The sequence below is a fragment of the Chamaea fasciata genome, unplaced genomic scaffold (assembly GCF_029207755.1).
Source record: "Chamaea fasciata isolate MVZ Bird 193981 ecotype frontalis unplaced genomic scaffold, bChaFas1.0.hap1 SCAF_1, whole genome shotgun sequence".
In the NCBI taxonomy this organism is placed as follows: domain Eukaryota; kingdom Metazoa; phylum Chordata; class Aves; order Passeriformes; family Sylviidae; genus Chamaea; species Chamaea fasciata.
Window position 1 is genome coordinate 84,890,572 of NW_027094086.1, and position 12,841 is coordinate 84,903,412.

At 46.8% G+C, this 12,841-nt stretch overlaps 1 protein-coding gene across 1 annotated transcript; it reads right to left on the reverse strand.

Annotated features, from left to right (window-relative positions):
* Positions 1 to 9,497: 9,497 nt before the first annotated feature.
* LOC136292118 (tubulin beta-2 chain) lies at positions 9,498 to 12,131 on the reverse strand. Its single transcript, XM_066187403.1, has 4 exons — positions 12,003 to 12,131; positions 11,386 to 11,494; positions 11,009 to 11,119; positions 9,498 to 10,790 (listed from the first exon to the last, which is right to left on the reverse strand). The coding sequence occupies exons 1-4, from the start codon at positions 12,057 to 12,059 to the stop codon at positions 9,730 to 9,732; spliced, it is 1,338 nt and encodes a 445-aa protein (XP_066043500.1). The 5' UTR covers positions 12,060 to 12,131; the 3' UTR covers positions 9,498 to 9,729.
* Positions 12,132 to 12,841: the final 710 nt, after the last annotated feature.

Consider the following 12,841-nt stretch of genomic DNA (forward strand, 5'->3'; position numbering starts at 1 on the left):
ATTCTGGGCTCCCCAATGTGAGAGAGAGATGGGCATTTTGGAGTGAGTCCAACAAAAGGCCATGAAGGCAGTTAAGGAAGTGGAGCATCTGTCATACAAGGAGTGGCTGAGAGCTGGGACCAGTTTTCCTGGAGAAGGCTCAGGGGATTCTTATCAGTGTGTATGAATACTTGATGGGAAGCAGTAAAAAGGTTGAAGCCAGGCTCCTCTCAGAGGTGCACAGTGACAGGAGAGGCAATGGACACAGACTGAAATACAGAAATCTGAACATAATAAAAAACAAAACCACTTTGCTCTGGTACAGGTTGCCCAGAGAGATTGTGGTGTGTCCAGTCTCAGAGACAGTCACAACTCTAGGGTGAACGACCCTGATTAACCCGTTCTAGCTGGCCTTGTCAGGTAAAGTGAAGGACTAGACTAGGTGATCCCAGAGGTTCTGTCCAACCTCCACAATTGTGTGGTTGTATGAAAGGGAAAGGAAGGAGTGGGAGGTTGTGTGACCAGCGACATCAGACTGATAGTTGATTCATCTCAGTTTCACACTACACTATAACATTATATTGCAATTTTAACACCTTCAAAACAAGAAGATTTTTGCAAAGGTGAGGTAATAATTAATGTGGGAAATCATTACCACTGTCAAGAATAAAGTCAGAATGATTATAATTGTTTACATAATACTCAGGTTAGCTATGCTTAACACTATATAAATCAATCCATAATGTCACCAGTTTCACTTTTTTTTTTTTTTTCATCATCTACAGCAGGAAATACTGCTGGCTAAAGAAGTACCATGTCTTTGCCTGGAATCTGGCTGCTGTGACCTTGAAAAAGTGCTTTGGCTGTATTTTCAAAAGTGGCTCTCATTTTGCTCCAGTGAATTGACTTTCTTATCAACTGTAGCTCGTTTTCTTCCCTAATGCAGAAACCTCAGCTGCTGTGAAATGTCATGAGCACAGACTGGCTTAAGCTTTGCAACACAGGGAATTAAGTGTGGTGCTATTCCATGTGGCTTTTGCAATCACAAGATATCCAGGACTGTGCTGGCACTGAGATCTTTTCACCAAATCCTTTAGGAGTTTGTGTTCTCTATATCCCAGCTGTCGACAGTATTTTCCTTTGACATATTTCAGCAACACTTAATCACAGGCAGCCTTTTTTATTGGTCACACCACTTATGCATATACATTTGTACTTGCTCTAGGCATAACCCACTTTTTTGGGCAGCAGCAGGCAGTTACATTTTTCTAACCACTGGTGGAACTGCAACACAACTGCATCTCTGGCATCTCTGAGGGATCCACACAGACACTGAAAAGCTTTTCGGGTGCCAGAATATTCCTGGCAATCCACAAAGGCCTGGCTTGAAGCATTATGATTCTTCTTTTGAAGATACCTGGGCACACCTGAGATGTTGTCTTCCCACATGCACACAGTGACCTCCTTTAGAGTTACTCCACTAAGAATTCTGAGTTTTTATTAGGAAAGTAATTCTTAGATACTGTAGTACTGGTCTCTTTGTAGATTCCCACTTTTTTTTTTTTTTTTTTTTCTTTTTTTTTTTTTTTTTTTCCAGGGTGGGGGTGTAGCTCCAGGTTTTATTCAGCTTACTTAAAGGGAAGTACATGTTTATGTGTACAAGTTCCTTCATCTTCAGCAGTGCTGAATATCCATGAACACACAGTGAACCAAACTAAATGTCAACTACTTGAATGTCAGTTCAAAACCTTTCATTACGGTAAACACTTTAACAAATCTTAGCCATCAAGGATACTTAAATAGATATGGGAGTTCCCTATTGTTTGGTTTTGGGTTTTTTGTTGTTGTTGTTGTTGTTGTTGTTGTTGTTGTTTTTTAATATAGCTCTGTAAATGCTAAATTGTCAGAATTGCAAAGAAAAGCCACAATTCTCCCATTCATACAAAGGCAGGGCATGTGCCCAGGAACACCCATGGGCCCCTCGGCAATTGAGACTCTGCCACAGCCTCCTCCTTGCCTGCATCAAACCCTGCCTACCCAGTTTCCACGGCAACAGTGGAGCCTGGCGATGGATGCACAAGGGAGGCAACAGGGATCCCACAACATTTTCATGTCTGTCTGTGATTTCCCATTGTTTGAGAAAGAATCACAAGTGTACAAATAGGAAAGCTTCTCAAGCACACAAAATGTCTGTCCAAGGCTTTATGCTCAGCCATTTGTGATGGGTGATACCATGTGTTGCTCAGGCATGTATATCAGAGACTACATGGCTTTTTGAGTCTTTCTGTTGGTACTCAAATGAGCAGGCTCTGTTCGTTACCTCATTGTTCACCTTCTACCTGGTAACTATGACGTTCCCACCTGATGAGGACTCTATGAGGTCACCTTTGGAACATGATGCTTAATCATTTCCAATATGCATTAAGATAGAAGAATATTCTACCAGCAAGAGGATGGAATAATTGTGAAAGTGATTTCAATGCTAGTAATAGAATACCTAAAATGGGAATCTATTTTTATTTCAATATTACAACTCAGTGCAGGCACTGGAAGATTTTAAATTCAACAATGCTGAGCGTATTTTTATGAATCAGCAAATGCAGTTTCATTGTAGAGCCCTCTGAACTTGTGCTTATTATACCTGAGGGTCTGTGTGTTTGGCCAAGAACAAAAGAGGAGAGAGAATAAGCATGTGAGAGAAAATCACATTACAGGGCAATTTGGGACACTGTCAATCCTAAAATAACCCATGCACCTTTAGAGGGGAGAACTGTTTCTCAATGAATCTAATGTTTCTTCCACACCATATGGTTCCTCTTGTGAATTTAGATTATAACCTCTGAGAGTCATGCATTTCTGTGAATATGCTTCTACAGGACACAGCAAACAGAACCCCGCTTCTCTGGCTTCCAAAGTTACCATAATAAACACGATCACATGTCACAAAATGATTCCAAAAAGGGGAAAATGTGGTCATCATCATCAGGCAGCGATTTACTGAGAAGAAAAGCAAAACAATCCAGCCTCTTATTATTTCCTCTTGGCACACCAGATGTGATGGGGTAGCAGCCAGATGGCTCCTGCCCCCATCCAGGCTGCAGCCACCTTTTTAGTTTGCTCAGTAGAGGAAACACATCTGATATCCTAAAACTGGGTCCTCCAGTCAAAAGATGGTTAAGATTCCAGCATCAATATAAATGAAATGCTGATATCATGTTTTCCAGGGCAGTTAATTTCCTGCACGTCATCCAGAACAAGGTACAGATAGAGACTTTGATCTACTAGTTACTGTTTCTTTTGTTCCTTAGCCTCCTTGCTTTCTTGCAATCCGATAGTTACTTGTAACTCAAACTGATACTGGGCACAGTGAACTACATCTTGTAAGGTCTGCTAAGAGATGCAGTAGTTTCTGGTGGGATTCAATGTACATTTCTCAAGTTGCTTGGGTTCTCTGCAGGAGAGTTCAGGGTGATGTTGCACTGGGTGGCTAAATCAGCCAAATACCTTGTTTTGCTCTCTCCTGCTTCCAGCTGCCCACGTTTCTCTCCTTCTTTGCACAAGTTCTCCCTCTGGCACACCACCTATTTGAAGAAAAACCTTCTTCCACCCCCTCAGTTTTCTGTCCTTAACTTGGAGTTAAGAAAGAGGAAAAGACTGGTGAAAGAGTCAGACATGGCAGAGGAAATGACACAAAGGTAACACCTGAAGTGGGGCAAGGGGAATAGGACCACCCTTTCTAGCAGCTGGAGGATACTCAATCAGCCCTGCCTATGGAACTGGCAGTTTTCTCAATGCCAATAAAATCTCTAATCCCTGCCTGCTAGGGTGGAGCTGGAAATTTCTTCCCTGAAATAAAAATAAAATAAAAAAAAAAAACCCAAAACACAACTGCCACACTATTAATATATTAATTACGAAACAAGCATTACGCTGGATGCAGGGAAGCATGTTGTAAGAAGTCAGTGAGTCAGTGCTTGAATTCCATTAAACGTGTGTATAGGCTGTTGTGAGACCATTTGAATTCTGCTTGAAACCCTTGTTTAATTATTCACTGTGGAGGCAGGCAGTATCTTTCTATGACATTCATGGAAAATGTGGAAACATTTTTCACTGTAAAACAACACAGAACCTTTTACTGAATAAGCTACACAACCTCTGCCAGGGTAGCCACTTCATCCTCTGGAATAAGAGTGTTTTTTTCACATTCTGCTTAAATGGAACTATTAATAACTTTTTTTTTTTCTTTTCTTTTTTTTTCTCCAATGATAGAGGCATTCTTGCCAGAAAGGGAAAAAACCCACCAAAACCAAAAACATCATCAACAACAAAAAAACCCACAAAAACAACCACCAAAAAATCCAACCAACCAACCAAAACCACCAAAAAAACCCCACCAAACAAAAACCAAAACCCCTATGCCTTAAGATTTCTAAGGAAGCCAAGTAAGTGAGAAAAATAACCTGATTATAAAGGATGACATATCGATAAATTGAGACCAGTTGGAAAATCTCTGCACTACCAGAACCAAATGTTAATAAACAAGAATTTAACAGAGCTAACTTGATTTCTTCCCTTACAAGTGGAATTCTGCCCGTAAGGGAAAAATGACTTTGAGTGGGGAGGAAGGAATGACCTACTCTTAAATTATTTCTTTTTTACCTAGATACTGTAAATAGATAGCCTTCTTATACGCACATTTCAAAGAGACATAATTTTTCTTTCTGGCAGATTCACAAATAAAATACTTCAAATAGGAGCGAAGCTAGGAGCAAGGAAACAGTTCACTTCTTCTTAAACTTCCCAGGGAGAGGAGTTATCGCCTGCACTGTGTCCTTTGCTGGCAGAATGTCTGGGGATGGGCAGGGTTTCACAGCGTCCCCCACACCCTCCCTCTGCCTCGGTTTCCAATGCTCAGAGGGCTCCAGCTGGACAAGTGTCCAGGAGACTCAGGGCCAAGAAAGGAGTTTTTCCAAAATGCATCATGTCCTGAGGCACTTTCCTGTGACCAAATGCTTCCATTTTGAATTTTCTTGTAGGCAAGCTAAAGAGAAGACCCATTTAAATGGGAATATCTGAGAACAAATAGTCTGTTCTTTCCCATTTTAATAAATAACAAACACACCAGGACAGGTGATTGCTGAACTATCAAAAGGCAGTGCTTAGTATGAATGGATTTTAGATTGAAAGGTGAAAAATTCTCAAAAAAAACCTTTTTTTAAAGTCACATGCAAAATCAGCTCCTTCTCTATAGAGGTTTATTTTTAGCCAAAGAAAGAGGGCAGGGGGAAAATAACCTTACTCAGATTACCCCAGGAACATATTAAGCATCGAAAGTGTCACAAGCTTTGTTCTATGGAAATGTAGAAGCAGCTGAAAAAACAAATGGGAAATGAAAACAGTGCCTTCCCTACAATGAACAGGCTTGGAGGAATAATGTTACTTATAACTCATGTGCAGGCTACCATTTCTGAACAGTCCCTAAAAGGATTTGTTCATTATGCTTTAATGTGGAGAGGAAAAGTAGAATAACATCCTTTGGGAGAAAACTTGTGTATGATAATAGGGGATAGTCACATGATTTCTCCAGAGAAGATTTTACCTCCTCAGAGCTATAGCAAACAAAAATATTAGGCTTCATTAAACAGAAAGCAGTAGTTAAAGCACCTCCCACTGTGAGGCAGAATCTAGCATAGATTAACAGCCCTTCTTAATTTAAAAAAAAAAAGTAATAAAAAATGAGATGTGGGGGTTGGATTCAGGTTCTTTTGGGTGGGAGAGAGGGCGTGTGTGGAAAGTGATTTCAGTGGAACAACCATGAAACTTGCCCTACTGAAAGCCATTACTGGGTTTCATCCTGATCTTACACATAACTTGGCTATGGGGATTACAGGGAAGGCAAAGGAAACAAGAGGAGAACTCTTTCTAATGCAGGGGTTATTGTTAGAGGCCCCAACTTTTTTAAGTGAGGCAAGAAAACTTGTCCCTCTTGCACCACTTTGCCAGAGTTGCTCTGGGCGCCAGAGTTGTGCTCTGCAGTAGTGCATTGCAGCACCATCCCATAAGGACTCTGTCAGTCCATCACAGTTTCTTTAAGCACATAGAACTTGCATATATGGAAAAACCTACTAACACCACACGCTTTTGAGCTATGTAGCACATGATATCATCATCCATGAGCAGATTTCCCTGCACAGATTAGAGGTTTGTCCTATTTTTTTAGGGAATTCACCGGACAGGAGACACAAGCATCTGGATTATCTTCTTTCTTCAGGTTATAAATCCTATTGGTTTCCTCTGTTCTTCACCTCACACCTTCTAGAAGGATACACCTGTCAACAGGATGGAGCTCAGGTTTGATTCTTAGATACCATGTCACCAGGACCACCGTATGCTGAATGCAACCCAATTTCTGATTTATATAGGTACTTCATGTATCTTGGGAACAGAAGAATCATTATTGCTCCCACTTGAAAGACTGGAAAACATCTGTTGGAAAACAGATGTAAGCTTACAGTCCCATTAAGAGTTTTGAAATATCAGACCACATGCTGGATTATATTTCCACAACACTGTTGCTACAATGGTTTAGACTGAAGTTTGAGAAATAAACAGGAAGAGAAATTAGGAGAGAGGGTGTCCCAGTGCTACCACGACTCATGCCATTTCTATTTAAATTAAACCTGCTTGCTGCCTCGTTGTTTTTACCTTATTTATCTTTACCCTCTTGCACTTAACAGCAGTCAAGCACTGATTGTTTGCCTTGGTCAAGACACTCTACTAATATGCTTTAAAAATGCCACACATGTAACAAAGGGAATTTAAATAAATAAATAAAGTGATTATTCCCTTCCCTAACACCATCAGCTCTAATTGTCAACAGAGGAGAATGCTTCCCTTCAGGCCACAGCTGATCTATTGAAATGAAAATAGATCGCTTTATATCATTAACTTATGTCTCAACACAAATCAGTCATTCTAAGTGGCTTAATCTGCAGACCACTAAATTTGTATTATCTATCCCCATTTCTTCCAAACAGGATGTCTCATGCAAGACCTTTCGCCCTAAATGTACTATTCATCAAATGGACAAATATAAATTTACACCCAGGAGAGGTTAAGGAAGTCAGATAACCTAATCTGAAATCCTTCCAGTGGTTCTGCTTTCTTTGCAAAACAGAAAAATTGCAATCGTGAAGACCTGTGAAGACACCTCTTTGCTGTTTGGCATATAGGAGTCAGCTCCAGTTTTTATAATGAAAGGTCTCCTGGGCAATAAATACAGCTGAAGATCAAAGATGGACAAAAATAGGTACTGCAGTCCCAGGCCCAGGATGACACTCAACCTCCCTTATATTTGACTTACTGTTCCTATCAAGCTTTGAAGCTTCCCTTCAAATCTTTCAGTATCCCCTTTTTCTATATTTCTCAATTCCTACTGAAATATGGTTGAATTAAAAATAAATAATGATTAAAGCATGTGGGATTTATGAAACACATTTCTTTCTAGAGTATTTCTATTTCTGGGTTTTCTTCCTCTAGAACAAAAAAAAAAAAAAAAGCCAGACTACAAACAACAGCAAGATATGTAGGATGGTGTCCTACTTTCTAGTAAGGAAGCTGTAGTGAAATGTGTCACTTGAGTGGCTATATTTAAGGATTAGCTAGAGACAGAGTGTAATTACACTAAGAATTAGATGCTAGACATGTTGAATACTAGTGAAACCTGCTACAGTGTCACAGCTGAAAGGGAAGACCTTTACTATCAAAGACCAAGGTCTCCTCTTTTAGTGAAACTGTTTAGATTAGTCTGCTGACTCAAAGCTATGTGATCAACAGCTTCAAGTGCAACCCAGCAAGCTAATTTCAAGGCAAGGTTACTCTGGCAACCAGATACAGTGTTATTTCCCCAAAGGACCTGAGGAAGCATGTATTAACTCAGTAAAACAACCTCAATTTGTCTAATGTTTAATCCTAGAACTGTTCAAGTGTTAAGAAATACAAGTGCTGTTGTGGGTATACACAGCTGTATCTGTTTACTGACAGTCCAGGCAGTTTAAGAGCTTCTCACTCCTCTGCACACCAGAAACCAAACCTACAGATGAGAGAAAAGCTTCAGCAAGTGCCTGTTGCCCCGCACAAACCAGCTCAGCTGTGCCCATCAGCAGAGAACAGCGTGCATTCAAAGCAGTGTCCACAGGCAGAGGACTCAAAACACGCAAGATATTAGTTATGCACAGCAGCTCCCTTTTAATTCTTTATTCCAGTAATGCCTTGCAAGCATTTTAGTAAAGGATCACAATAGAGGCTGCACACATGCGAATACCAGCTCTTTCAGAGCAGTAAGGACTGCAGGAATTGTAGCATTGGTAGCAGTTCTCTTAGCAACACTTTTTTTTGTGCAGGACCACTCCCCTAAGGGGTGTTTGGATGAACTAAGGACTAAGCTTACTTATTGGGTAACTGCTAAACTCCATGAAGAATTTCACTCTTGCTTTGTAGGAGGATTAGGATGTATGAAACTTTGCTAACTACTGTCAACAACATTGTAGATTCATTCAGGATTCTTGCATCCTATATGAACATAGAGACATCAATTCCCCCTCTCTCACTGTAAAGAAACGACACTTACCTTTTCAAAGATGCACAGCAGGGTGCAGCTGCACTGCTCTCCCCTGCCTGGGCAGAGGTTCAGGTCCTGCTGCAGGGACCGGGAGCAAACAATTGCCCTGTAAACATGTATCTTGGAGACAGCCATTGCCAGGGTATCTACAGGTGACTAAGATTGTATGTTACGCTCTGGACAGCCTTCTGAGCCTAGAAATCTGCTCACCACCTCATATCTCCTAAAGGGAATTGACTGCCCCATAGAATCAGTTCCTTTACAGTTAAAGGCAGGTTAGTGGCTAATTCTGGAAAACATAAATTTTATTCCTGAAGAGAAAAAGGCTGGGTTTTTACCTGAACTCTCAAATTGCCTGCCAGTACAGGCTTATGCTTCTTTGCATGGAATTTTTGCATATAGAGAGGAGAGTTGAAGGGAAGATAAGTGAGCTCAGCATCAAGTCAAATCACATTCAATACCCATATGCCTGTACTATAGACCCTGGAACAAGTTAAATAAGCGGCTGAACAGCAGTAGGGAAGCCTGCAGCTATCCTGTCAAATCAATTTTGACAGCCTATAATGTGGAATTCAATAGCTTCTCTTTGACCTCTCTACCATGTATGTCCATAAAGAGCAATTGCACGATTCAAGTGCAGGGTCTTGTTTTTATCAGCTAAAGCAGCTTTTGCCTCAATTAGCTAAGCTCTTAAACACAGAGGTTTCCATATATTACCTGGCATCTTTAGCTGAGCTACTACAGTTTCCACATGCTGCTAAATTCACAGCATGAAAATCCTTGTTTTATTGAGCTTAAGCTTACACTGAGGTTCAGGAATAAACTGAGAAGTGAAGCTGCAGAAAACTACACAAAAATTATTTGCTTAATCTAGAGAGAAATAAAGTAGAGGAGACAGTTTAGGACACAAAAAGCCTTTATGTTTGAGAAGTTAACCATTTCAACAGAAGACTCTGAAGTATTTTGCAACTACTGTTACATTGGACAGTCAAGGATACAAAACTGCTGACAGAAGCAACAGTGGAGAGCACCAAATTAAAAAATGCATGCTTCAGCACAACTGCACAGATTCCTTCTCTCAATGAATACTTGCCTGCTCAGACTATACTTAACTCCTACCCATCTCAACTTTACGCCTCATCCTCCTCTCCTTCCTCTTCAAACTCGCCCTGCTCATCAGCAGTGGCGTCCTGGTATTGCTGGTATTCAGAGACCAGGTCGTTCATGTTGCTCTCGGCCTCGGTGAACTCCATCTCATCCATGCCCTCGCCGGTGTACCAGTGCAAGAAAGCCTTGCGCCGGAACATGGCCGTGAACTGCTCCGAGATCCTCTTGAAGAGCTCCTGGATGGCCGTGCTGTTGCCGATGAAGGTGGCCGACATCTTGAGGCCGCGCGGGGGGATGTCGCAGACGGCCGTCTTGACGTTGTTGGGGATCCACTCCACAAAGTAGCTGCTGTTCTTGTTCTGCACGTTGAGCATCTGCTCGTCCACCTCCTTCATGGACATGCGGCCCCGGAAGATGGCGGCCACCGTCAGGTAGCGGCCGTGGCGGGGGTCGCAGGCGGCCATCATGTTCTTGGAGTCGAACATCTGCTGCGTCAGCTCAGGCACCGTCAGGGCGCGGTACTGCTGGCTGCCGCGGCTGGTCAGCGGAGCAAAGCCCGGCATGAAGAAGTGCAGCCGCGGGAAAGGCACCATGTTGACCGCCAGCTTGCGCAGGTCGGCGTTCAGCTGGCCGGGGAAGCGAAGGCAGGTGGTCACGCCGCTCATGGTGGCCGACACCAGGTGGTTGAGGTCCCCGTAGGTGGGAGTGGTCAGCTTCAGGGTGCGGAAGCAAATGTCATACAGGGCCTCGTTGTCAATGCAGTAGGTCTCGTCCGTGTTCTCCACCAGCTGGTGCACAGAGAGGGTGGCATTGTAGGGCTCCACCACCGTGTCCGACACCTTGGGCGAGGGCATGACGCTGAAGGTGTTCATGATGCGGTCGGGGTACTCCTCACGGATCTTGCTGATCAGGAGGGTGCCCATGCCGGAGCCCGTGCCTCCGCCCAGAGAGTGGGTCAGCTGGAAGCCCTGGAGGCAGTCGCAGCTCTCCGACTCCTTCCTCACCACGTCCAGCACGGAGTCCACCAGCTCAGCGCCTTCCGTGTAGTGCCCCTTGGCCCAGTTGTTGCCAGCCCCGCTCTGACCTGCGGGGCAGACCACAAGCCACGTGCCACATTAGCGCCCCAGGGACAAACACACACGATGATGCTGCTGCCCCTTCCCTAGTGGCTCCTCCCTTCTCTTCCATCCCCACTCTGCTATGGGGACTCAGGTTCCCCAGGGCCACTTGCATGCTTGCTCCAAGTTTTTTCTGTGTGCAGAGTTCCTACTCTGGGAACTCCTCCATCCCGCTGTCACTCACCAAAGACAAAGTTGTCAGGACGAAAGATCTGTCCAAAGGGGCCGGAGCGCACGGAGTCCATGGTGCCGGGTTCCAGGTCCACAAGGATGGCACGGGGAACATACTTGTTACCTGTGGGAGGAACCAGCAGCAGCGTTACTCCCCCTGGCAGTCGGCAGCCAGTGTCACAGGACCCCTGCTGTGCTCCCTTCCGCTTCCCCACGATTTGCTGCTGAGGGCATGGAGGGTGTGGGAATTCGGAAAGATCCAGGGATAGGAAAACAAAGCAGCCATTTAAGCTACGCTGGGGCGTCACCCACTGCAGGGAGGGCTGGGGGACCCCTGCCTGCACACCCCAAGCCCCCTCCCACAGGAGTCTCATTATAGAGGGGCGTTACCGGTGGCTTCATTGTAGTAGACGTTGATCCTCTCCAGCTGCAAGTCGCTGTCTCCGTGGTAGCTGCCCGTGGGGTCGATGCCGTGCTCATCGCTGATGACCTCCCAGAACTGAGGGGACCGAAGCGTGGTCAGTGCCGCCACGCCCCTCTCTCGCCCCCTGGCCAAATCCCCGCCACGTGGCGCGCGGGGATTCGCGGCGCGTGGGTGCGGCCCCCCGGCCAGACGGAGCCGCTGCCGCGCCCTGCACCCCCCCCCCCCCCACCGACGGGAGGGGTGTGGCACCACCGCGGTGCCCCTTCCCCCGCCCTCCCGGGACCCCTGCAGCCCACCAGGGGCTGATGGACAGCAGCTGATGCCCCCGCCCTACCCCTCTTCCCCAAGGCGTGCCGCACCCACGGCGCGGAAGCCCCACCGCATTTCCCCCTAAGACAGGACAGCCGGGAATCGTCCCGCGCGGACCCTCTCAGGGACGGGCGAGCCCGACGATGCCCCATAGCGGGAAGCCGGGATCGTTCTCTCCCCCACACCGCTCTTCCCGGCACACGCGGAGCCCAGCCTAGCGGGCACCGCCCCACGCGCGGAGTTTTGGGCAGACAAGCGGATCTCCGGTCCGTACCTTGGCGCCAATCTGGTTGCCGCATTGCCCGGCTTGGATGTGCACGATTTCACGCATGGTGCCGGTGTCCGAAGGTGCCGCCCCGCTGCTCCTGCCGCCTTCACCTCCCGCTCCGCCCGCTCCCGCACTCGCTGCTGCGGCGGCCGCGCCCCTCGCCACCCCTTAAATTGAGCGCCGCGCCCCGCCCCGATGGTGACGTCATGCGGGAACGGAGAAGAGCCAATGAGCGTGCGGGGGTTGGGCGGAGCCGCGGCATTGTGTCCCGCGGGGGCGTGGCCAGGCGCTGGGGGGCGTGTCCCAGGGCGTGGCCGACGGGAGCGGTTGGGGCGCGCCGCTGCCGCCCCGGCTCGGCGCTGACAGCGGGGACAAAGGCGCCGAGCCGCGATGAGGCGGCCGAGCCGGGCCGGGCCGCCCACGTGTGAACCGCGGAACCTCCCTGCGGCTGCCGGCCCACCCTTGGCCCTCCCGCGGCCGCCGCCGCCGCAGCCTTTTGTTCCTCGTGAAGCGCAGCCTTCCCTGCCGCAGCAGCGGGTGTTGCCGTCGGGGGGGGGGAGGGTGGGAGGGGGAACCCCGCGGCTGCCCCCGCCTCCCGCCGGTGTCTCCGTTCACACGGTGCCGGCGGGAGACTCCCGCCCCCGTGGGGGCTCCGCTCACCCGCCGGCATCACCAGGCGCCCGTGGTTGCCGCCCGTCTGCCCGCACAAGCCCGCACCGGGTTTATCTATCCCCGGCACGACGCGGGTGGGCTTCCCTTCAGCACGGGCTGTGCGGTGATCCTGTCCGCCAGCCCTGCCCTCGAGCGGTCCCCGCCTGTCTCTCCTCGGTGCCGAGCTCGGCTTC

Excerpts from the sequence above, each read along its gene's own strand:
- LOC136292118 (XM_066187403.1), bottom strand. The coding sequence starts at position 12,059 with ATGCGTGAAATCGTGCACATCCAAGCCGGGCAATGCGGCAACCAGATT. Across the intron at positions 11,495-12,002 it reads GCAACCAGATTGGCGCCAAG|TTCTGGGAGGTCATCAGCGA; the intron begins GTACGGACCGGA and ends CGGTCCCCTCAG. Across the intron at positions 10,791-11,008 it reads TCCTGACAACTTTGTCTTTG|GTCAGAGCGGGGCTGGCAAC; the intron begins GTGAGTGACAGC and ends TCTGCCCCGCAG.